Source organism: Eptatretus burgeri, chromosome 16 (genome assembly GCF_056783735.1).
Source record: "Eptatretus burgeri isolate ZD-2024b chromosome 16, Ebu_testis_v1, whole genome shotgun sequence".
Taxonomy (NCBI): Eukaryota; Metazoa; Chordata; class Myxini; order Myxiniformes; family Myxinidae; genus Eptatretus; species Eptatretus burgeri.
Genome location: NC_140976.1, coordinates 44,678,859 through 44,706,432, shown reverse-complemented (window position 1 = coordinate 44,706,432; position 27,574 = coordinate 44,678,859). Strand labels below are relative to the sequence as shown.

General features: G+C 43.4%; 1 protein-coding gene across 1 annotated transcript; it reads left to right on the top strand.

The window, feature by feature from the left end:
- Positions 1-555: 555 nt before the first annotated feature.
- Positions 556-25,682, top strand: LOC147011002 (LIM/homeobox protein Lhx1-like). The gene is made up of 4 exons (XM_085858807.1): positions 556-1,895; positions 3,688-3,989; positions 4,886-5,181; positions 24,836-25,682. Exons 1-4 carry the CDS (start codon positions 1,726-1,728, stop codon positions 25,067-25,069), a joined length of 1,002 nt encoding a protein of 333 aa, XP_085714933.1. The 5' UTR covers positions 556-1,725; the 3' UTR covers positions 25,070-25,682.
- The last annotated feature ends 1,892 nt before the right edge of the window (positions 25,683-27,574 follow it).

Sequence of the window (27,574 nt, the reverse complement as noted above, 5' to 3'; positions counted from 1 at the left end):
ACGCCTGGCTCCCACTCCGCAACATAAAGGAGCGTACGGCTCCCACTTCGCAACGTAAAGGAGCACACGGCTCCCACTCCACAACATAAAGGAGCACACGTCTCCCACTCCGCATTGTAATAGAGAGTGTGGCTCCCACTCCACATTGTAATAGAGTATCTGGCTCCCACTCCGCATTGCAATTGAGTGTGCGGCTTCCGCTCCACGAGGTAAAAGCATGCGCAGCTTCCGCTCCACAAGGTAAAAGGCACGCCTGGCTCCCACTCCGCAATGTAAAGGAGCGCACAGCTCCCACTCCGCAATGTAAAGGAGCGCACGGCTCCCACTCCACAACATGAAGGAGCACACGGCTCCCACTCTGCAAGGTGAAAGCACGCATGGCTCCCGCTCAAGGTTTAAGCGTGTGCAATGATCTCTCCACACAAAGTGAAAGCGCGCACGGCTCCCGCTTCGCAAGGTAAAAGCGCGCGCGGCTCCCGCTTTGCAAGGTGAAAGCGCGTGCGGCTCCCGCTTCGCAAGGTGAAAGCACGCGCGACTCCCACTTCGCAAGTTGAAAGCGCGCGCGACTCCTGCTTTGCAAGGTGAAAGAGCGCACGGCTCCCGCTACGCAAGGTGAAAGCACGCGGCTCCCGCTTCACAAGGTGTAAGCACGCACGGTTCCGGCTTCGCAAGGTGTAAGCGCGTGCGGCTCCCACTTCCCAAGGTGTAAGCACGCGGCTCCCGCTTCGCAAGGTGAAAGCACGTGCGGCTCCCGCTTCGCAAGGTGAAAGCGCACACGGCTCCCGCTTCGCAAGGTGAAAGCGCACGCGGCTCCCGCTTTGCAAGGTGAAACCGCACGCGGATCCTGCTTCGCAAGGTGAAACCGCATGCAGCTCCCACTTCGCAAGGTGAAGGTGCGCGCGGCTCCCACTTCGCAAGGTGAAGGAGCATACGGCTCCCGCTCCACAAGGTGAAGACGCCTGCGGCTCCCATTCTGCAAGGTGAAGGCACATGCGGCTCCCGCTCCGCAAGGTGAAGGCATGCACGGCTCTCATTCTACAAAGTGAAAGCTCCCGCCGCTCCCACTCCACAACGTGAAAGAGTGTGCGGCTCCTGCTCAGCACAGTGAAAGCAAGTGTGGATCCAGCTTGGCATAGTGAAAAGATGCCTGGCTCCCGCTCGGCAAGGTGAAAATGAGCGTGGCTCCCGCTTGACACGGTGAAACCACGACTGCCACTTCAGCCCTGCATGGTGAAAGCTCGCACAGTTCCCACCCGGCATGGTGAAACGAAGACTGCCACTCCCACTGGCACAGTGAAAGCTCTCTCAGTTTCTGTCCGGCACAGTGAAACCAAGACTGCCGCTCCCGTCGGCACGTCGAAAGCACGACTGCCGCTCCCGCCCGGCACAGGAAAAGCGCGACTGCCACTCCCACCAGGCACACGGAAAGCACGATTACCGTTCCCGCCCAGCACACGGAAAGCGCAACTGCCGCTCCCACCCAGCACACGGAAAGCGCAACTGCCGCTCCTGCCCAGCACACGGAAAGCGCAACTGCCGCTCCCGCCTAGCACGTGGAAAGCGTGACTGCCGATTGTGTCCGGCACGTGGAAAGCACGACTGCTGCTGCACACTCAAGGCAACAGCCCTTGAAGGGATTTTTGACCATGTGGCTTGAGCAGCGACTTTGAAGACCAAGGGGCACGGGACGGAAAGGAAGGGAGGTGGATACGCAGACAAAGGATCATGGTTCATTGTGCTGGCTGCGAAAGGCCCATCTTGGGCCGATTTTTGCTCACAGTCCTGGACCGGCCATGGCACCCGGGCTGTGTGCAGTGCTGCGAGTGCAGCTGCCCTCTCACCGACAAATGCTTCTCCCGTGATGGAAAACTCTACTGTCGCAACGACTTTTTCCGGTAGGTCTTCGAGTAAGGAGTCTTGCTGCCATTAGTTTCTCTTTCTCGAGTAATTCCCTGTGCAGATTACACAACAAGGTACTTGACGATCTTCTGTGTACATTTGGAACTGTTCACTATTAGCTCTCCTCTCCGCAATCCTAAACTATGTACCCAGCAAGGAGGGCAGATAATCTCTGAGCAAGCACAAATTGCTTGGACAATACCACAATATTATTTCATCGAAACGCATCGTATAGGCTATCAATAACGTCACTGGGAATTCTGACATTTTTATCGCATAACTATATCTGAAATAGTTAAGAAAATGCAAAGGTATCTGAAATTTCCACCATGGTCATAAATATCTAACCACTTAGGAATTCACATTTAACTGACAATGTGGTGCAAGTTTTTAACTTAAGGAGGCCACATATACGTTGTAGCAAACATAGACTATATACATGTTCGTTACGTAAGGAGTTCTCTTTTTTGTTTGGATATTGCATCTATCGGTGCTCGAGCATCTCCTAAGCATTTCGTTTACCCGTAAAAGATAATTTTATATCAAACAAGTTCTTTTGACGCGTGTCTGACTCCTTCGTAATGACCTTAAATGACCGAAAACAAATCAAGAAATGTCTCCCTCCAAAAGCCAAATAAACAAATAATTTCTACAAGGATTCGTTAAAGGCGCTGCGAGTGCTCTCGGGGCATTGGGCCTTAATGCACCATCATTAGCAAAGCAAGCCTCACTGAGCCCTTAATGGAATGTAACTTTTTGTTATTAACACTGACAAAAACAAATTGCGTTTGACTGTAACGTTGTTATTATTTATGCCACTTGCTGAATGCAAATTGGGCCAAACATACTTTTTGTCAACACCGATGAAGCTCATTTGTGGGAGCGAAGGAAGGCGAGTCATGTGAAAGTCGAACTCTCGAGACGCCAGAACAATTCGTTTTTAAACCGACTGTGTCCCATGGCAACGAATGCTTGATTCTATTATTCGTATAGTTCACCGAGTCGACTACGAAATCCACTTCTAAACGGCCTCAATTATTCCCACCTGGTAGGGAACATTTTTTCACCTGTCTTTCACGAATCAGCTGGCCAGGCCCGATGTTTGTTCGACTGAAGGTGATTTGGGAAGGAATTTGCTATTTGTTCAGGGTGACGGTGAGAACTCGCTTTATTCGAACGTCCACCGAGCAGTATTGGCATAGGCGTACTCCCAGGGCTTCACATATATCTGATGGAAGGTGCACAATGATGGTCTTGCCCTGCATGCCAAACACAAGAGTGACAGTATATATCTAGGTCGACAATCAAACCCAGGTGACACAGCTCAGAAGTGAGTGTGCATACCTCTAGGCTATATTTTGTCAACTGTACATAATCGTATACCTACATATGGGTCTATAATAGTCTAAATAATGAAAAAGAATTTTTCACCCTACTGAAAAATCAATGTCGTTACATCCAAATCGGCAGAGATTCAAATCAGCGCATGGCCTTGGGGGGGGGAGTTGGAAAACGGTTTTTCTCATCTTTAGGTTCACACTGATTGATGCTCTTGAGTCCTTGCAGGACAAACTGCGTCCCTGCTGCAACAGCTGGAGTCCTTTTTTTAAATGTGTATCTCTTGGTGAGAGGATTCACAGCAGTTTCTTTCCTTTTCCACATCCACTTATCCTTGATTTTCACCTCTCCAGGTGATTCCCTTGAATGGGAACATGCATTCTCCGCAAACTGACACCTCTGTCACAGAAATCATCACGTGTGACATAACCCCCCACGTTTTTGCCGCAGGCGATTCGGACCCAAGTGCTCAGGCTGTTCCCAAGGCATATCCCCAAGCGAGCTGGTGCGGAGGGCGCGGGACCGTGTCTACCACCTGGCATGCCTCACCTGCGCGCTCTGTGCCAAGCAGCTGAGCACGGGTGAGCAGCTCTACATCCTGCCAGGGGGGGCTTTCCTGTGCAAAGATGACTATCTGAGCTCAGGCGCTGGGCCGCAGCTTCCCCTGATTCCCAGCGGAGAGTCGGGACCTGCAGACAGCACTTCGGTGGAAGCGCTCGGTCAGGAGTCGAGACCCACGAGCAGCGCTCACGGTGAGCAACCACAAACTATACAAAATGGCCTTGAACTATGACTCGCTCTCGACGCATACGGTTCAAATGCATGTGTCCATCTTGGCTCGTTTCAGAATTCTTATCGAGAGGGGGGATTTTCCTGAAAATTTCACGAGCTCGTCACGGCCGTGTGAGCTGTGCATCATCCTTTTTAGATCGTCGTCCAAATGAAAGCCTTGCGTTTCCGCTCCATACATTCAATTTATCTTCGTTCATAATCGTCGATTCAAATGGTTTGTTAAAAATAACCTCTCAATACGAGTGTGGTGAACTCCCGTTTCTCGTGACCCTGCGAGCCAGTAACTTTTGTATAATATTTTGGTAATGTTGACATGCCTTGGGGGGGATGCAAAAAAAAAAAAACACCCGGGATTCACACTAAAAACAGTGGGAAGCGGCACCTCTTGGGCTCCGGGGCTCAAGGAGAGGCTTCTGGTACTATCTGCATGAGTAGACACACCTCCTGGAAGATACAAAATTGATGGTGACTGCTGTGCAGCAAAATATGCCCAAAATTCACAAAACAGGGGGTATGATAAATGTGTGGACGAGTGAGTGCAAGTCACCAGCAGGAGATCACATCAAAATGTGGATCTCGTACATTTCACATGAAGCTTCAACATTTTCATGGATTGGCAATGTACCAAATTTACTTCACTGCGAAATAACGTTGAATCAGTAATTAAACCGGTTTCATTTTGATGCGTTCTTGAAGTGCGAAGCAAATTGTTGAACAAAAAACGAAGTATGTGTCAGACTTTGATTGGTGGAGATAAGAGTCTGCTTGCTGGTGGGGAGCATGGTGAGATAGTTACAATGGCATGTGATCAACCAGATACAGAGTTTGTTTGTACAGCACATGTTATATCCATCAGGAGCTGGAAGTTGTGACGGGAGCCCTCCAGCCGCATCTCCAGTCTCCCGCTCACTCGAGGAACCCGAAGATGGAGACTTAATGGCAAAGGACCCAAGTACGACCTCTGACAAGGAGGGTGAGGCTGGTGATGAGCATAGCACGAGCGGTGGGGGCAAGCGCAGGGGTCCCAGGACCACCATCAAGGCAAAGCAACTGGAGACTCTGAGAGCGGCTTTCGCTGCAACTCCAAAGCCAAGTCGACATGTTCGTGAACAGCTGGCACAGGAGACCGGACTCAATATGAGAGTTATTCAGGTGTGATGAGGGGAAAGGGTGGGGTATGGACTTAAATTAAATTGATAGGGTAGGCGAGGCATGCGGTACACTATGACTGGGAATGTAGTCCGCCCTCGAAGTATCCAAAAGATTATGGCATTCGGTGGCTATAATACAGTAGTGGTATACTGGCTTGTAAAGAGGTTGTAGAATAGGCTAGAGGTATGCACAGTAGCTTCTGAGTTGTCTCGTCTGGGTTGGAATCTCAACCCAGCAATAAACGGTCACTCTGATGGTTCGCATGTATGTCGATGCATCGATGTGTGTGCCATCCATCGGAAGGACATTAAATGGAGGACCCGTCTGGCAGCACCATTCGTTGTTGGATATTAGACACCATGGTGCCTTTCACAAGTATGCGAGTTATCGCCGACAACACTGCCAATTCCAAATTCCTGCCCAAAATTAACTTTAGTCAAACGTCAAACCTGGCCAGTTCGAGAGATACCTTGGCAAAAAAACGTTCACACACCAACCGCACAAGAAGGTGGGAATAATTGGGATCATTAAAGGAGTAGATAATGACTTTCCGTGCTATTTCCCTGTGTGCAAGTGATGCCAGCGAATCATTTCCAATGTAACAATTCCTATGTGAGTTTTCCGTTTGAGCGAGCACACTTTGCGGAATGTGAATTTTTTTTTTGTTTTGTCAATTTTTCGACAAAGAGCCCACAGTTTACGAATTTGAGTGAAACAATGTGTGTGTTGGTGCATGTCACTTACAACTCATGGACTGCGCATTCGAATAATTACTCATAAGAGTGCAAGGGAGAGAAAGAGAACAACTGGCTGCTGCAACCTGTGATCTTGCCTTGGAGACCATGTGAATCATTTGAGGCACTACACCTCAAAATGGCTTTGTGGTCAATTTAAGGCGCTTCAATTGCTCAAAACTAATTGTATCCTTAATTAATAGCATCGTTTGAAATGTGTAAATCAGCAGGGGTGCTACAGCATGGTTCGTTTATACCTATAGGGCTTCATTTGGGGAAGCCAGCATTGATGCCAAGCAGGGTGATGTTTCAATTAACCTTGGTCATCCCTGCAGAGTAGAGGGAGGTTAAGGGTGTTAGTTACACCTCTACCCTATGTGATTCGTGGCACAGGGTTAAGGGATATAATTCTCTATAACACCACGAATAATAATAACAATGAAATAAAAATAAAAATCAGTTGACGGTCAAGGAATTTCAAAGTAGAAACAGACTATGAGGCCCATCAAACCTGTGCAGTGGTTGCTAACCTATGGTTGTTTGCACATGCTCTTTCATTTTTAAATAATGAGCATCAAGCAAGGAAGCAGCATGTACCACTTTTGAAGTTTGTGGTGGGATTTGGCCGGGGGCTGAACCACCAACTTCCCAGATTCAGAGTGGACGCTCTTACCATTACGCCACCGAGTATAGTTAATACTGAGCACTTGTGGGGCCGACTTGCACACTGCAAGCAATTACTCGTGTGCATCCTACGTGCATACATAATGAATACAAGCTTCATATATTTGATGATGTGGATTGTGGTTGCATTCTGCAAGCAGCTATTTAACTAAAGTAAATCAAGGATTAATGATTAGAATGAGCTCTTCATTTCAAAGTTTACAGAAACAGGAATATCTAATCTAAATATGGCAAAAGTTAGAAAATAAGAGGCGGAAGAAGCATTTGCCAGCATTGCCTAACAACTAGTTCGAGTGTAAGCTCCATTGTCCCGCATCACGTGACCCCTGAGCAGAGTGAGTTTGCACTGGCCGACTTTTATTCGTGGACATTTTCGTTTATGAATATTTTCCAACGGTTAAAAAAAAAAAATTCCTGCGATATTGGTTGGCTTCGATTTGCATCAGCATGCCAAATTTCAGCATTCCAGCCAACCTTGAAAGCACTAAACATTTCTATCATATAGTGAGTCAATGGTTAGAATATTCAACCAAAGAAGTACACTGACCCAATGACATGACACATTAATATTCCTGGCTGCAAACGTCTTGACTGGTGATCAGCAGGGCAGAGACAATGTCCTCGCGTGATACGCGACACTTGGTGCTGGCAGATTGTGCAGCAAGTGCTATGATGTGGCTCGATTTATACCATGTTGTCTAGTCAAATTAGGGGGTTCGATTCAGTTATGTAATATATATATATATATATATATATATATATATATATATATATATTATATATATATATATACATATACATATATATATATATATATATATATATATACATATATACATATATACATATATATATACATACATATATATATATATATATATATATATATATATATATATATATATATACATATATACATATATACATATATATATATATACATATATATATATACATATATATATATATATACATACATACATATACATATACATATACGTACATATAAAAATATACACACATACACACACAAAGCAGGGTGTGCTTACACATTGTGTAAGCATACTAACCGTGTTTCCCCATTGTCTCGGGTCGCTCACCAACATTTGATTTTTCATTTATCTGACGATTCTGTGATTTTGTTTTCCGGTGTATCGGCTTCGATGTCCATCAGCAGACAAAATTTCAGCTTTCAACGTCACCCAGAAGGCACTGATCTTTAATCTCAGTCAGTGAGTCAGTGGTTGGAAAGAGCTTAATACATATAATATAAGATATAAATTAAAAAAATATGCCTGAGGATTGCAATGTAACATCACTCTTGCTGTCTGACGTCATTACCTAATGCCAGTAATGATTGACGACCATGTACTGTACACCTAACAGCACAATCGTGTGCATTAACATTATTAGCCAACAGTATAATGTCTTGTAAGGGTTTACTGTGAATCATGTATCAAAGGTGATATGCAGTGGTTAACCCGTCTCACCTACCCTCTCACCATGCCAAGCATGAGAAGCAATCGGCACCCAATAAATACCTTTTCACATCACCATCAAAATCATGTGGCAACCACTAGACTATTAACTATATGCAATATGAGACTGCACCGCACCGCACCACTACACACCATTGACACTAAACCATGCTGCACTAATCTTAGTGCACCCTGCAAAGTGCATGTCAGGAAATTCAGTTTAAGTTTTGCAGGAATTCTCGGGTTATTACCTCCACCACCGAAGGTGGGCGGAGGTTATGTTTTTATCTCTGTCCGTCTGTCTGTGAGCAGAATATATCAAAAAGTTGTGCACAGATTCGGAAGAAATTTGGTGGACAGGTTGCGTGTACGACGAGAACAAATTTATTAGATTTTGCAGAAGATCTGGATCCGGATGTGGATGTACGAGAATTTTGATCCCAGAAAAGATTCTTCACCAATGACAGATAAGGCCAAAATTATATTTCAAAACGGTGTGGACAAGTTGAGACAAAACTTGGTGGATTAGTTTGGGAGATGACAACAACAAGCCGATTCGATTTTGGTTTAGGTCCAAATCCGGATCCGATCTATCAGTGGGATCCAAAACGCAAACTGTTCAGCCTGGCGGAGGGTATGCGGATATGCACTCTCCCGGGTGCTATTCTTGTTTGTACTCTAATAAACCTCACACCAGTGGAGAATTCTGGAAATGAGATTAAGCACCTGCTTTGCTCGTTAAATACTGTCAATCGTGGGTAGGTTTAAGTACCTGCTATGAAAGGAAGAACGTTAAAACTCCTTATAAAACTGTGCTCGGACGTACTGCATGGCATCACCAGCACAGCTTTGAGAGGCTCTCAATTACATCACCCATTTGCATCTGTGCAACACCCACTGGGCACCGTGCTAGATCTGACAGAGACTAGATTCCATAGTTGGCTGCAGTCCACTGCACACACAACCTGGTTTCTCCACCAGTGAGTGCAGACTGAAAAGGCAACCACCTCAATGTCCTCTGACATACAGGACATACAGGACTCCATTGCAAAGACGCAAAGGATCTCATTGCAAGTCTGTTAACGTCAAACAAACACGAACGTGGACGTAATCAGGATTAACAAGATTTAAGTTTTGAGATTGCAAAAATGGAATATTTCCCCTTTCAGATTGTCCCTTTTTGGGGATACCTCTAGAATGATACAATTAGGTTATCACGACTTTAGGGCCTTGGGATCACAATGGGATATTGTACCTTTAAGATTGCACCATTTTTTGGGATGCCTTTAGGATAATTAGGTGATTGTGTCGTTGATTTCATTTCAGGTACCATACTCTTGATAGAGCGTTTGTGTTGCCGAAGCACTTTCTTGGCAACGGTTATACTAGGTGGTTTGCCATTACCGTCACAGAATTGTTTGTCTGCGATTTATCCATTTAAATGCTGATTGTGAACTGTCAAGAAAGCAAGCAAGCCGCACGTACCATTATTTAAATAAAGTCTTCAGCATAACTCTGCCGGGGTTTGAACCACCGACCTTCCAGATTCGGAGCGGGTGCCATCATGCCACCGAGTCTGGATCGTGCCGTTAGGGGCCTTTTATCAAAAAACTTTTTATTGCATGTGAGGTTCCTGAGAAAATGTCCTTCAGTTGAACGTCAGTCCTGGCCAGCCAGTTCGTAAAAGACTTGGGCCAAAACCTTTCCTTGGTCGACCCCACAAGAAAGTGAGAATAACTGGGACTGTTAAATAAGTGGGACGAATTACATTTTGTTCCCCGAGATGTTCCATTAATTTTCATTGGTTTTAACAGCATAATATGTTCTTCCATAATCTGACATCCATGTCGCAGAACCAAAACTTGCTGTTTCGTTGGAAACATTGATGTGACCCAAGAAAACAATCAGGCTATCTTAAATCATATATTAACACCTGAGTAAAGTTCAAAAAGGAAAGAAGTAAGGATATTTTGGTGAACATAAGAGTGGGTAAAGGGGTGGAGCTGTGAGTAAAAGGGTGTGGTGGGGGGTGATGAAGCCACAATCCCCTGCCAAAGTAACATCAAACTCCAATATGGTCTGCCCACCGATGACCCATTCCTCAGCCCACCGAAGAGCATCTCCACAATAAACACGAGGACATCCTGGTGCTTTAAATGGGAGAATAGTTTAAACAAAATGTTTGCAAAAAGATATCTGAAGCTTGATAATTATTGCAACCATATACAAGACCCACATGCTGAAAGAAATGGTCCAAACTCCCTCCTCCAAGCACCACCACCCCTCCCCCCCCCAAACTACACTTCGACAAAGTACGCAATGGAACTTTGTCTCCATTATTTAAGAGTCGTTATTAAAGTATTAATATTTAAATAATAATGAAAAATAGTCAAGACGTCTCAGTCGTAACTTGTAGGTGAATAAAGGGTGAAATCAACAGAACGTTGGTCAAGGTATGTTAACCGCCGTGGGAAGCAAGGAGAAGCTGATATTTCCAGTCAGCTTCTGCTTGCTTCCCACGGTGGTGAGCATACCTCCATCAATGTCCTGCTGATTTAATCCATTGTTCTACCTGTCCGCAGACACAAATCGACACGAGCCTTCACAGGCAAGACTAGCTCTTCATTCTGTAGTAAGTGGGGCTCTGTTAAGACACTTTAAAATTTGTTGAACAAGAGCGGAGATTATTGTCTGACAGCAATGCATGGAGTGTTCTTCCATTATCAGCAATGGCGATGTTCATCATGTGGATGTAGACACCCTTGATAATCCTTAAAGGGGTATGGCAGTAATAATTATTAATCATCCACATTCTTTGTGCAGCTTGTAACACATTGTAGAACAGTCACATTGTAGTTCGAGTGTCCGCTCTGAATCTGGGAGGTCGGCGGTTCAAACCTCGGCAGAGTCATACCAATGACTTAAAAAATGGTGCGTGCTGCTTCCTTGTTTGATGTTCAGCATGAACAAGCAATGCTGGCAAGGCAATGGCAAACCACCTAGGAAACTCTTGCCAAGAAACTGCTTCGGCAACATCAACGCTCTGTAAAGAGTATGTGCTACATCAACTCAAATCAAAATGCCTCACAGTATTTCATTACTCGCTTTATGTTGGGCTGTTGTGAGTATCTCGTACATATCATTTTATGAAATCTCCCCGTCTCCCCTCCACACTTCCTTTAGCGCATTATGTCTCCTGTGAGAGACCTCTGTATATATCGAAATTTAAAACTTACCGTTGGTTGCACATTGGGTGGAACTTCACGTAATATTTAATGAATGTTAAATGCCTCAATCGTCTCCAGGAGTCAAACATGTGATTTATATCTAGAGTTTAAAACATTTTAATCATAAAATTATTACACATAGATATTAGAAAAATCTTGTCCTAAAGTTAAATTATTATCTTGTAAAATAACAAAAGAAAGACAAAACTTATTCTGTTGAAAAATAAACATAAATTCTGGATTATTGTTTAACTCCAAATGTGGAACCGATTGCATGCACAACATTTACAACAGGGGTAAAGTTAAATGTAAATGAACTTGTGATTTTACCACGTGAAACAACAACATTCCACATGACAAACTCATGGAGGAATTGGACAGAGCGAAGTAAAAACCATTTACTGGACAAATTGAAGAGTACATAACAGTCTATCAATAAAGAGTAAAACAAGTCGGTAAAAAGTAGTCAGTTTTCATGCAATTAAAAATAGACTTTAAAAAAGTATTTGATTTATATTGAACAGTGGCTACTTTACATTTGGCAACATGACACTCCAGCAGACAGCGAACCCAGGAGTTCGGATCAAACCTCTTTCTTTACAAATCCGTTCCTGTACATGTACGAGTCTGATTGGCATAAACTAATATATGCTCCAGAACTGCGAGAAGGTGTGGGAACATCTTTAGATTAATTGATGATTTATTGGCAATTAATGATGGGTTCATCATATTTGATCAGCTTCATTATGAAAGATATCCAAAAGAGTGATAATTTAAAAAGGAAAACCAAACTCACATTGCAGTTTCTTCTTTAGATTTACAAATCAACATTAATAATAACTCGAAAGCATCTGCAAATGCAAAGACCTTCCACATCCGCTTTGTACTCAAACTAAACTTGAGGAAAACTACAATGAAAAAAATTGTACACGTTATTAATTTGTGTTCTCCACAATCTCATAATAAAGGCTTGTTGAAGATTTCATGACAAAACCTCAATTGGTAACAATGTTACGGCCTGGACATACACACGCAATCTCAATGGCAAACAAGGATTTCGATTTAAACATTGATGGCTGTTCTTCCACTTCACTGATGATGTAATCTTTAAAATCCCATATTCCCCGTTGGGAATGGAATGAGATGTGCCAAGTTTCAAATTTTTCTGATTAGCAGTTTCAGAGATATGTTTTAATTTTTTGCATTTCATCCAAGATGGCTGCTATACCACGTGATCGATGATGTTGCAATTATCATTATTTTATTCTTCATAGGTGGGGGGGAGGGGACATTAGGGGGGGGGGTGGGATCGCTCCTACGCTGAAAATTGTGTGAATCACACAAATAGTTTCTGAGAAGAAATATGTTTAAAAAAGTAACAGCAAAAAAAAAAGCCAAAAAAGGGTCGAAGAATAACAATAATAATAATAATTATATTCGACTTCTCGATATTAATCATAATAAAGCTTTGTGAAAATTTGATGACAAAAGTTCAAATGGTAAAAAAAAAAAGTTACAGCCTGGACAGACACAGACAGACACACAAAATTGCAAAACCACATCTCACGTTGGGCGGGAGACAGGCTAAAAATACATTTCACACCCAATTGTATAAACGACATGCTTTTCCATTCCACATTGTACGATTACCTTTCTTTAACAACAACGGTCCGATAAAGTTTTTGTATGGTACAGTTGCAGGTGAAATAATCAAATCAGTGAGATCAACTCCACAAAGCAGAGAACTTATCAATAGATTAAAACAACTGGGCATGCATTTACAAAAACAGGAGCTACAATTAGTAAGTCAACACAAGTGTTCCGAAAGGTCCCAAAATGACACTAAATGGAATTTAATAAATCCAATTAAAACTGGATTGATGATTTTAGGTGTCAGGACGGCACTCGGTAGAACACATACCATTACCAACCTGAACAGTTTACGTTTTTTATCCCACTGATTGGCTTGATCTGTATCCAGACCTGAACCAAAACCTAATCGGCTTGTTCTTGTCACCTAACAAACACATCCACCAAGTTTCGTCCGAATCCATCCAAAATGTTTTGAGATAGCATGCGATACATCGTTTTAGCCCCATTTCTCCATGGTGAAGAATTTTAAAAATAAAAATAATTCTCGCATCCAGATCCAGATCTTCACCAAAATCGAATCAATTCGTCCTTGTCACACACCCAACCTGTCCAACAAGTTTCCTCCGAGTCTGTCCGTAAATGTTTGAGCCATACTGTTCACAGAGAGACAAACAAACAGATAGACAGACAAATGGGCAAAACATAGCCTCCGTGCACCTTAGGTGTTGGAGGTAATGAAGCATTTAAATAAATGCATTTTAAAGCATTTTCACTGGTTTCTGGAGAGACAGTAGAGCACATTTGAAATTACGTTATTAACTCTGCCAAGGAAAGTGGATGGAGGTTATGCTTTCGCCCATGTTTGTTGGTCTCTGTTGGAATGTCTGTTTGTTTGTCTATATGCGAGGAGGATAACTCAAAAAGTTATGGACGGATTTGGATGAAATTTGGTGGACATGTTGGATGTGTGACAAGGACTAATGGCTTAGATTTTGGTGAACAGATACGGACTATAATGTTTTTAAGTTATTCTTTACTATTGAGAGATAGGACCAAAAATGATATGTTGCACGATATCTCAAAATGTAATGGATGGATTTAGACAAAACGTGAGAGGCAGTTTAGGGGTGTGATCAGGACTAATCGATCCGATTTTGGTGAAGATCCAGATCCGGATACAATAATTTTTTGGATTTTTGAAAATGATTCTTCACAATTGAGAAATAGGTCCATAAACGATTTATAGCACTGTATTTCAAAATGTGGACAGATTATGATGAAACTTGCTGGATTGAGTGCCCAACTATGTCTGAGGACATCCTCCTGCAGTTGGGTTACCTTTTTAAGGAGGTTGGTGGCAGGATTTGCACTCCAGCCAGCATAAAACCCTTCACTCTGCAAAACACAAGAAAAAACGCAAAGAAATCTGAAAGCCCACTCTGTGGGAGTACCTCCTGCACAGCTGCTCTTTGCAGGGCAGCTCACCAGATGATGGGATTGGGGAAAAGCCTTCGGGACACGCACTCTTTGATGATAGGAGGAAAACCACGGGGTAACCCTCCCGGCTCAGATTGCGGTAGTGTTGTTATCAGGGTAGTGCTGAGGTGTCGTCCACCAGACGGCAGTCGCCTTGGGTTAACCTGAAGCAGTCCCTTCGGGTGGGTGCCTGGAATGTCCTATCCCAAAGAGAGGATGATCACCTGTCTGTTATCATCTGAGCTCAAGCGTTTGGGCATTGGTATTGCAGCACTCTCTGAGGTTCGGAGACGGAATAGTGGTGAGATCATGGTGGGTGGTTACGGCTACTATTGGTCTGGTTGCTCTGATGGTTACCATGCCCAAGGAGTTGCTGTGGCTGTGTCCAATAAGCTGACTCCAATGATAATAATTGAGGTAACACCGGTCACCGAGCGTATTATGAGACTAAGATTTGTCACTCCTTGGGTGTCGTTTCCCTGGTCTCTAGAAATGCTCTGACTGAAGCGAGTGACCTCACCATGAAGGACACATTCTATGCAATGCTTGCGTCTGTGGTTGATCAGTGCCCCAGGTGAGATACTCTTCTAGTCTTGGAGGATTTCAATGCATCTACTGGCATTGATAGGGAAGGTGAGGAGACATGTGTTGGTCCCGATGGGTCTGGAACTGTGAACCAGAATGGCACTAAGTTCCTTGACTGCAAGAAGTCACGGAGTTAGGGTGGCTGGGTTCATGGTTTCAGCGCCCACAGGCACATCGCTGGAATTGGTATTCCAATGCTGGTGGTGTGGAAAAGGAGATTGACCATGCACTAGTTGATGGTCGCTGGAGGATGATTCAGAACTGCAGCATATACTGGAGTGCTCAGTTCCTCAATACTGACCACAGGCTTGATATAGCAACTCTGAAGTTGCAGCTCTGAAGCTCAAGGACGAGAGGGTAGCTGAGGAGTTTGCGAACAGGCTGAGTCGGGATTTGGTGGGTCTGGGTTCAGAACAAGAACGTGAAAGTCCTTGAGTAGCCCAGCCAAAGTCCAGACTTTAATCCCATTGAGAATCTGTGGAAAGACTTGAAGATTGCTGTTTACCGATGCTCCCCCTCCAACTTGACCGAACATGAGCAAATCTGCAATAAATAATGTGAGAAAATCCCCAAATCCAGATGTGCAAAGCTGACACAGATATACCCAAGAAAACTCGAAGCTGTAATCGTTGCCAAAGATGCTTCTACAAACTATTGAACTCAGGGGGTTGAATACTTATTGACGCAAGAAATTTCCGTTTTTCATTTTGAATTAATTTGTAAAAATTTAGAAAAACATGTTTTCACTTTGTCATTATTAGGTATTTTGTGTGGATCGGAGACAATTTTTTTTTTGACTTTAATCGATTTTATATTCAGGCTGAAACAACGAAATGTGACAAAAGTCAAGAGGTGTGAATACTTTCTGAAGGCACTGTCCCCATATCATCCATGCACCCCATTATGTCACATAGTTTCTTGGCATGGGTTCTGAACACTGTAAAATTAATTATTCACTCACATTGGGTCACAGATCAGATACATGAAGTTTCATATTTTTTTGGAGGATTTAAATTCAACCAATTATGGCTGGAATACCATATCTCCGATGGCATCATCGTTACCACCCTATATACCCCATGTGGAGTTGATGACATGCCAAGTTTCAATTTTTTTTTCGTTCAGCAGTTTCAGAGTTAATCGAGGTCCAATTTTTTTCCTTTAATCCAATATGGCTGCCATACCATGTGACTGATGACATAATTAATTTAATTATTCACTTGTTCCGTATGCAGCCTGTGGCGGCTGGTTGCGTCATCTTCTGGAAGCGCAGCTATGCTGCTGATGCAGTGCCCGTTACCCGTAAGCTTGTACTCATCTTGCCGACCTCGGAAGGATGACAGGCTGAATCAACCTCCCTGGTGTTATTTCAACAGCACAACAGGGGCTCAAACACAAGACCCTAAGATCTCAAGCCAGCCACCAGGCTTAATTCTTAACTCGCATCGGGCCATAGATAAAACACATTGTTTCAGAGTTTTAGGTTTAAGGATTTCAATTGAACCAATTATGGTTGGAATACTTCACTTATGATGTCATCGTTTTCACATTATATAAATCAAGGGGAGTTGATGACATATGGCAAGTTTCAATTTTTTTCTTTAAACTGTTTAGGAGAAAATTGTCCAATTTTTTTCCCTTCATCTAATATGGCTGCCAGATCACGTGACCTATGACATCACGGTTCGCAATAAAATATTGTTCTGGATCCGGGGTTCGAGTTCGACCATGAAGGGAAGCACTTGGGTTCCTCCCGAACATTCAGTCCTGAGGCTCCGCACACCGACGGGTTGCTAAGCAACCACGAGTGCCGATTGGTATCGCCAATCTTGGCAGGGTTCGTACTATTTTGCGTGTTACCGTTTCCGGTGGATTAGCAGCATCAAACGGGGTCTTGTGCTCTCAATGCGTACTCGAGTTAACTTACTGTATCAGGTGCAGCCGTGCGGAGCTGCCAAGTATGCACCAGCCAATAAGAGCAAATTTGTGGGGCAGAACTTCCCGGATAACCTGTGTGTGGACTACACTGGACCGACCAATGGAGGAAAAGACAGAATGGGTACATTTATAATATAAGGAATTTATTATTAAGGTGAAGAAAGGGCATGTGGCACAATAAAAGGTTATATTACAAGTAGTACATACAAGCATGGGAAAGTAAGGATTTGTGAGATGCAGCAAAAGAAATGCAAGTATTTACAAAAGAGGACACAGTGCAGAGTGAACCCGATACAATGAACGTACACATTCTTAACTTCACACCAACATGACAGGTGCCATCAGACACACACCCGAGGAAATTAGAACAGCAAGAAAGATAGAGACAGCTCGAGGTGATTGTGACCTCTAGAATACCTGGTGCAGCTGATGGACCAGCGTAAACCAAGTCGATTAGGATGGGGGAGGAGAGAATAAAACTTGGGGTGTCTGAGGTGTGTGAGTGGGGAGATGCAAACGAGATGCAGAGGAGAAAAAATGAGAAGAAGTTTGTATCTGCAGGTTGCTCTTTTAGATCTTGTGTGTCCACAGTAGACGAGTCAGAAGATAAGAGACAGAACGTGTGAGAGGAAAGCTTACAACGGCATGTGAGGAGGTCTGTAAATGTAATTGTAAATGCTAATCATCTCTGATCGGTCTGGCATTCCGCCCACTCGTCCACCCAGTGCTCCGCTCCGACTACTCCATTCCACCTTCCTTCTCGTGTCAACGATTAAGCCAGAAACCTCCTCTTCTCACTCAGTACCCAGCAACTACCTCTAACTCTCAACCAACCTCTCGCTGCTCAACCACTCTGTAACTCTTTTCTCAGCGACTTTGCACGGTGTTTTATGGATGTCTGATGAGGGAGGAGCTCAATGTCGAATCAGGATGATCAGTAGGCATTTCCCAGCGTCTCATTGGTGCACGAATGCTTTCCCAAGAAGTAGCCCCACCACTGTGAGGGTCCGAAGCCAAAAATGGCCTCATTCACCCCCGAACTTGGCCACGTGACGGAGCTCCAGAATTAACATGGAGTGCGGGTTTCTGCGAGCACTTTCTGACCATGAAAGTGTGTTGGGTACCAAATGGGGACGTAATTGAGCAGAGTGCCAGGGATATTCAAATGACGTTGAACGATTCCAGTGCGTACTTGTGCTTCGAACTATATGCCAATCTGTTCCGAAGACAAGCCTCCGCCATGGTAGGTAGCGTCTATGGTTCCCCAATATCCTCAAAGGACAGTGATAAGCGGTCGGGGGTGTCGACTGTGGTTGCGGCCTTTGTAGCGGTTGTGGTGAGGTGGATGAAGTGTTGTGGTGTTTGCAGTGAGGTGGTTGAAGCATTTGTAGCGTTTGTGGTGAAGAGGGCAAGCATAGGTTATTGTGGAGATTTTAAGGAGGCGTTGTGGTGGTCATATGAAGGTTGTAGCATTGTGCTTCGAGTATGGAGAAGGTTGAAACAAAGTGTCCATTGGGGAATAGCGCACAGTTTGAATGGGGTTTTGGCGGCATATGCTAATGAAGCTGTCTGTTAACGTGCATGCATGCTTGCATGAAGGAGAGGTTGTGTGTACGAAGTAAAGTAAATAAAATGGATAAAGGGATATCAAATGGAATTAAAGACCTACCAAAAAGCCCTCGCAATGCATTTCGTCCTATATACTCACTAGACACGAGAGAAGGGCCAATGAGAATGAATACTAATGAAATAACTGCCTGGGGACCACTATATGTTGTTTGCATTTGCCTTGAACTTTTGCAGAACTGCAACAATATCTTCCATGGGGAGTCCGTCCTATGTTTAAAGTTTTGCATCAATCGGACAAGTGGTTGCAGAGAAAACCACTATATATGTATGCGGACAGACAGACAAGCCGGTAGGCGACATAGGTGGTCGCTACATAGTTGCATACTAGTCATACAGTTTTTGATGGATCGGGCTGAAATTTTTTGACAAAGAGGTTGATTATAGTGCGCATAAAAAAATGGAAGCAGATTTTTGATTTTCGAAAAAAAAAAAATATATATATATATATAAATATTTTTCGAATTTTTTCAAAAATTTCAAAGTCCCGTTGCTAGGCAACGGTGGCGTCCATAGCAGCGGTGCTCAAAAGCATACAACTAGATCCTGGTAAGAACCTACCAGTCAAGTTTCATCAAAATCGGTTGACTCCTCTGGCCTCCAGAGCTGTCCATTACATACAAACAGACAGACATGCAGACAGACTGAAAACCTGAGAATAACGGTAGTTTAGCGACCACCCAACAGACAGACACATACACATTGCAATAGTCAATTATCCCCTTCAGGAGGAGACTAACTAAAACAGCACTTGGTAGAGCGCATAACTCCACCACGCTGAACAGTTTACATTTTGTATCCCACTTATAGGCTGGATCTGCATCCAGACCTTAATCCAAAATCTAATCGGCTTGTTCTTGTCACCTACCAAAACTCATCCATCGAGGTTTGTCATAATCCGTCCATAACTTTTTTTAAATATGATGCTATATATCAGTTTTAGGCCCATCTCTCAATTGTGAAGAATCACTTTAAATGTCAAAAAAAAAAAAAATCTCGTATCCGGATCTTCCCCAAATTTTAATCAGCTCATCCTTGTCACACACTCAACATATCCACCAAGTTTCATTCAAATCCATTCACGAGATATCGTGCTATGCAGTACAGTATATAATTTTTGGCCCCGAGCTCTCGACAGTGAAGAATCATGAGAAAAAAAAATTCCAGTATCAGGGTCTGGATCTTCACCAAAATCTCTTCATTTTGTCCTTCTCACACAACCAACCTGTCCAACAAGTTTTCTCTGATTCCACAAAAAACTCTGAGATATCCTGCTCACAGACAGACACACAGATAGACAAACAGGGGCCGAAAACAAACGATGTCTACCTTCAGTGGCAGAGGTAACTACCACTTTGCATGCACAACAAATCAATAATACTCTATTGTTTTTACTGCAGTTTATGAATTCATCTCTACTCCACTGCACATTATATGCTTTCAGTATTGTTGTTTTATTGTTGCTTAAGATTTTTTCGAGCAATGTTACTTATTCAGGATAGGAGGGAGGTAGATATACCACTGCAATTCGCACCACGCCTGGTGTTGGCTTAATGGTTAGGGTGATGGGGTTGGGATCCTATGATTCTGAGTTCAAAGCCCACTTGGCTGTTGAATGAATACCAGGTGGGGTGAGCTCTGCCTGTCATCCTTCTGAAGTCAGCAAAATGAGTGCCAGCATGCTGGTATACTGTGGCGGAGTGGCGACCCGTCCAGGATTGTGTCCAATAGCCAAGGAGACTGCTTAGGCAGCACCAACGCTCTGCACAGAGTATGGTCCCAATGGATAGATGGATGGATGGATGGATGGAATTCGCACCACTGGGCAACTGAGGTATTCTTGCACAGGGATAGAGTTTCTTCCTATTCTGCAGGTATTGCGCACTCGAAAGAACAGCCCAGACATTGCAGACCCCGTATGTTACTAAAGTTAAGCCCTCCTTTTTTACATTGCCAATTCATCCCAATATTATTGTCCCCCACCCCTCCGACAAGGTCAGATACGGGGGACATTAAAATGAGTTATGTCCGACTGACCGATCATCCATCCATGTACTTTTGTGTACGCGATATTTCAAAAACCATTGAACATTTAACTTTCATACTGCAGATATTTCATATTGCAGATATTCCTCATGAGATGATCTCAACCTGATTAGATCACTGCTGTAATTGGTTGAATTCTGGTGCCATGGCAACCACCTCGGTAACTTCACTTGTGTACGCTGTATTTCAAAAACTGTTCAAGATTTACCTTTCATATTACAGAGATCTATGCGGGGGACCAAGAGTATCAGCTCCTTGTTTTTATTCATTTGGTGAAAAAAACTGATTAATTTACAAAATAAATCTTCTACACCATTTTAAACACACCATTAGCAGAAAATGAAACCTGTCCCAGACGGAATGCCCACCAATAGCGAAGACGTCAATGGGGGTACATCCCGTTACAGTAGTGTGGAATTTCGTCAAAATATCGAGTGATTATAGTATACGCACAATGGATAACACCAGTTTAGATATTTAAATATACATTATAAATAAGCCATCATGCTCAGGGTCCAGCACAGAATTTGAAGAAGTGGAGACGGGGGACGCTGCACAGTATCGGGCATTTGGGCCTCTCGGTTTAAGTTGTATCAATCACCTCAAAGTTAAATCGGTTGTGTTCCTATAAGATTTATGGCAAATATTAAATTATGTATACACTACATGTAATGTACATGTATCTGCAAGATTGTTTTTATTCACATTTAATTTGCATCTTATGTCTTACCAAGTGAATGTCCACATTTGACACATGCTTGAATGCTTTTGCTGATACTTTGGAGGGTCTGGTGGTCAAGCCGGGTTTGGTTGCCTCGCCACATTTTTCTGGACTGCAATGAAAACGAAACAATTTCAAAAACACACTGGTGAAGCCTCAAAGTAAAATAAAGCTAGTTGCATTACACCAAATAACCATGAAATACAATTGCAAATTTAGCATCAATTATTATTTATCGAGGGTGTTAATATAATTACGTACACGAGCAAGTACCCATGGAAATTCCACGTAATGTAAAAGATGACTTCAACAATGTCTTTGCCAATGACGTTCCCCGTTTGCTCGTAGCACTGACTCTCACTCAAAAGCAGTCAGGCCATGCCATCGTTTCCGATGATGTTCCTTGTCAGCTTGTCACACTGATCTCATGACTGGCATGGCGAAAGGAAATCAGCAACTCACTGAAAATGTCATGAGGATTTTATTGAGGCATTGTGTTGCAAGAAAGTTAAACGCAAGAGGAGGCTAGTTTTGTTCCTTGCTTATTTCTCACTCGGCCATACAATGGTACTGCTTGCACTTTTGTTCGGCCTACTCTTGCTGACAACCAAGTGAGGCCAACCTCTAGTCAGTGTAATGGTTGTTGACAGTGATTTGTCGCTTAATATTGTTAGCACAAATTTTCCTTTAATCTTCCGTTACACTCCCACCACTTTCGAGTTAATGCTTCAAACATTGTTACATTTATGCATTATCAAGTTAAAACAGATACACTGAAAAGCAGCCTTTGCTTTCACGTTTACGCCACGCAGTCAAGGGTCAGCCGACCGAGTGTATCAGTTTGCTGTTTAAACACAGAATGTTTAAAACATATTTTGCAAAAAGCATTTGGTTGCTGATCGGGTGTTCAACAAATAATGCATTACAACATAATTAATTAGCATTTGGTGATGACTTGTCGGCAAGTTGATTTGGGGTCTTTAAAGTAACGCAAAATAAAATGCAGACGAGATGATGGATATGGAGAATAAGTGGCGTTCACCTCAAAAATGAATGAGAATATTAATGTGAAATTCACGGTGTAACAACACACACACACACACACACACACACACACACACACACACACACACACACACACACACACACACACACACACACACACACACACACACACACACACACACACACACACACACACACACACACACAGTGGCCCCTCATATCTGGTGAAACAACTGAGGAAATGGCCACAATCACAAACACAAGATCACAATATACAATCCAGAGTTTAATGCCGAAGATTCAGAAAACAAGATAAAGGATGAGATATAATAGAAACAGATTTCCTATTCAATAAAGAATACCTTTACATACGCGCCTGAGCTGTGGAGTATTTTAACTCCATGAGTTATACTCGTATGATGCGCGGACAATGAACAAAGCTTTTAGGATATAACAATGTCTGAAGTCTATGATTTCGTGTGATAGCTGTGTTGATTTAAGAATTGGATCCCTTCAAAAGTTACAATCCTTTTCTCAAGTCAAGACAGAAAGACAGGCACCGCAAAATAAACAAATTGAGATAAATGGAGACTAACCTTTATCGAAAGAGGAAAATTAGGCTGAATTGGGGTTGCAGTAAGTGATGGAAATTGGGCATGTGGCAGATGGGCAATGAGGTCATGAGTAATGAGAAGACAATTGAGCTCCGTTAAGCTGAATACACATTCAGCACATCATTCTCCTGAATAAAAATTCATTTAAACTACAAGGTATGCATCTGTTACTTTATTAAAATTTGATTTGGGAGTATTGCATATACTACTCTGGGAAGTCAATAGCAAACCACCAAGCAAAACTTTTGCTCAGGAAGCTGCTTCAGCAGCACCGACACGCTGCGAAGAGTATGGTGCATCAGTATGGTGTATGGTGTCGTCCAAGAGAGGATCTGCTCTCACTTGTTTATTACGAGAATGGCAGGGTAGTTCTTCTCACTGATTTTTGATTGGATGCACCTCTTTTCTCTCAACTATGTATAATCCAATCCCAACTTTGGGAGAATGCTTAGGGACAGGAAGGTGGGAGGAATACTGATTATGTCGAAGATGTGGGAGTGGGAAGTGTGGTGTAGTGCAACCTGAAGGGGTGCAGCGTCGTGCAAGAGGAAAATGTGAATGCGAGTCAGTACGTTTTATCCTTCGGTTTGGCCCGTAAAAGAATGATTGGGCTTCGCCCGTGTTAATGCTCTTTTATGCATCCACAGTGGACGAGGTAGATGGAAAGAAAGATAATAGAAAAATATGCACAACAAGAATGTCCCTATCCAATCTGTGTAAATATGTGTACCGATTGAGGATCGCTCAAATGGAGCGGCCCCACCTCATAGCAGTCGTGAGATGGTGAATAAAAGTCGGGATTTGGAGTGGGTTGTTGCGGGGGTGTTTTCCCAGTTGTAGGAAGCGGTTGTGGTGAACAAGGTGAGGTTTGGTGAACGGAGTGAAGTCTGAGGTGAGGTGGCAGTTGGGAATTGGTGCGCACATTTGAACAGGGAATGGGCATGCCAACTCCAACAAAACAATGTACCGGTGCGCTGTTGGCCGGATGCGCCCGCAGCGCGAACATGCTGGAAATGCTCGTAGCGTGTTCTCGTGCATTTGTGTGGCGAGATTCTCGTACATTTGTCTCGCGCATGCTTGCTTGCATGGGTCGTGTAACGGAAAGGAAAAGGTCAACGGTTAAAGTGGAAGACATAAGAGATATAAAAGACCGAACTACGAGAGTCCCACGCAATGCATATTTTCCCTTTTCCTCACTCGACATGTGGAAGGGATTAACTAAGACATATACTATTGATATAACTGCCTTGGGATCGCTGTTTCTTGTTCCACTGCCTTCGAGGCATGTGGTTTTACAGAACCACAACAATATATATATATATATATATATATATATATATATATATATATATATATATATATATATATATACACATACATACATACATACATACACACACACACACACACACACACACACACACACACACACACACACACACACACACACACACACACACACACACACACACACACAACAGAACAGAACTCTGACAAAGTGTGCCTATACCCAATGGTCAAATGGTACTTAAGTGTTGCCTCTATCAGTGGGAGGATCTTTGTAGCATCACAAGCAGGGCCTTGATGGCCTGATATCACATCTTTGTTGAAGCTCGAAAGGAATAATAGTCAATTTGTGTATGCAATTGTGATGACTGTGAATCAGGTGACATGTGCTGATAAAAATTTATTGTGGCAATGGCTCCTCCCACCCATTTTCCATTTTACACATGTAAAAGATAGCTCCTAATTCTTCAGCAAATCTTCAACACGACATTGATGATAATGTTTATGTAGCGTATACTGTACAATATTGTTCTAGCCACATTCAAAGATCATAACCTCATTTTCACAAACAATATGTATGACCGTCGTTTCCATGTTTTGATGGCCAAACTGTAATAAGTTCGCCGGACATGACTGGCAGGTGTGGTTCCAGAACCGCCGCTCCAAGGAGCGCAGGATGAAGCAGCTGAGCGCACTGGGTGGCCGGAGGGGTCACGGGTTGTTCCGGGGTGGAGCCCGACGGACACGCCCTCTTGGGGGACGCTTGGATGATGGAGACCCATCTGCAGCTATGTCCTATTACTCCGGTAAATGTCAACATGGCGAAAAACATTTATACTCCAAATTTAGTGTGGGGGCAGGTAGGGAGATTTAGCTGTGGTTTTGATGGTCGTCAAAACAGATTGAAAAGGTTGTTAAATGTGTCCATTTTCATAAAAATCTTGTCCATTTTAAAACATGCTATGTTACTTTCACTTTGCTGACTTATTACATGTACGAGGTACATTAGGTCTCATGGTTGTTCAAACATTTTTTGAAAAGCATTTAACTCATAAGGGACGTTGAGATTACAATTGAAGGAGCTGATTATTGTCATGCGCTATCTATTTAGTACCTATACAAATATGACTGAAACTTTGACACCCCACACCTTTATCCCTTTGATATAGATACAAAATGGAAGCGATGTATTAGGATAATGGAAGTATGTAGTGGAACTTTGTCTCCACAATTTAATACCACACACCAACAGAACATCCTCTACAACTGTCAAAGCGATTAGCAACGTATGATCGATTAAACAAAACGTTTTATAGATTACAATATAAGAATTTAACAAGCTGACATGCATACTCTGTAATGGATATAACCACACCAAAATTCACAAATATCTTTCAAAAAAAAACAAAAACCCACCCAACCACCTCTAACCACCTGCAGACCATGAACATGAAAAAAAAAATTCCTCAACATTACCTTCACAACGACAACTACACCGTCAAGAACAGGATCTCATCTAAAAAAAAAAAAAAAAATTCCTCAACATTACCTTCACAACAACTACACCGCCCAGGACAGGATCTCATATAATGACCTCCCACAATACAAATGTCTTATTCAAGTCATGGCTTAAAATAATTTATTTTCCCCCAAAGTCAAACTTTATATAAATGTGAATTCAAACGCACCTTGAAATAACAAGTTGGCTGTCAGCGATTCACACAGGCACACCCCAACTTGGGAGGAGATGAGTCGTGGTTGACAAGCTGGTGTACTCATGGATGGCTTACACAGATGAAAAATGAGATTCCTATACACACCTGCTCAACAATTTATTTTCTTACATGAACGTTGCATGAACATTGAAATGAAAACGAGAGAAGAACCTTCAGAGTGTAGGCTTTATTCCATTTGATTGAAGCCGCTTCTACGGGCACATCAGGGGATACAGGTGCAGCAAGGAGTACATAAGCAGTAAGGGATACACGTGCAACTAATCACCGCAAAATAAATCAGTATAAGCACGGAGTCCGATATACTCTCAATTCTCACCATTCAACGAGCACCAAGTGAATCGCCGCCGTAAACGACAATGCTCCTGGGACAATCCCCCCGACCGAGCGGAACCTTAGCTTTATCTATTCCGTGCTCGAGCCGTGCAACATGTGATCACACGTCACGACCTTCAATTCACCACATTTTCCCCGTCTTTAAAATGTAACTAGAGGCCCAACTAACGCACCATGATTACTTCAGCGCTATAGGAGTATACATTTCAAGCAACGCGAACTATCTAAACTACAGAAGCATACATGCCAAGCAGTGAGGATTATTTTGAGTTGTAGGAGCATGGTAATGAGCATCGATATATGATATAATGAGCATATAGGAGCATGAGCATCGAGGATGCCGATAATCCCCTTTACAGATTGAGTCGGCGAGGGGGTATTATCCGTCGACCTCTCCGGGAGTAAATGGCGGTTTCACTTGAGGGAGGCTTCCGATCTTCTTGGTGAGCCTCGACTCGTGTCGGGGATGACTCCCCGATCGCTCTCGGGTGGAACGCGGCAGCTCCGTCGCCACCATTCTCGGGTGGAGTTCCTGGGGGGGGGGAACACCTGGGGAGGGGATGTCAGAGGGAGGAGTGCCAGATGGTGGTGTACCTGCGGGAGGAGTACCTGAGGGAGCCAAATGGCGAACCGACACAGTGGTCTCCCTGCCATCCGGGAGCCTGACATGAGCATACTCTGGATTAGTATCGATGAGTTCGACCTCTTCCACCATGGGTTCATACTTGCTTTGTCGTACTGGGCATTTCATGAACACTGTTCCGGGATGGGTTAGCCAGTTGGGCACCGATTGGCCGTCAACATAACGCCGCTGGTGAGTAAACATTCGTTCGTGAGGAGTTGCATTGGTGGACGTGCAGAGCAAAGAGCGTATGGAATTCAGAGCGTCGAGAAGGGTAACCTCCCACTGCTCGGGCCCCAGTCCTCTCGATTTCAGCGCCAGAGTTACGGCTTTCCAAATAACTCCATTATATCGTTCCACCTGCCCATTACCCTGTGGGTTGTAACCCGTCGTTCGACTAGTTGCTATGCCGTGCTCAAATAGGAATTGTTTTAGCCCGGCCGACATGAAACACGGCCCTCTGTCTGAATGTATGTACGAAGGTTTCCCCAACATAGCGAAGAGGTCAGACAGACATTTCACGACAGTGCCCGAGGTCATATCCGAGCACGGAAATGCGAAAGGGAACCTTGAATATTCATCAACAACAGTGAATATGTATCTGTTGTCTGTCTCGGTCGGCAGGGGCCCTTTGAAGTCAATGTTTAGTCTCTCGAAGGGAGAAGTGGCCTTGATCAATCTGCCAGAA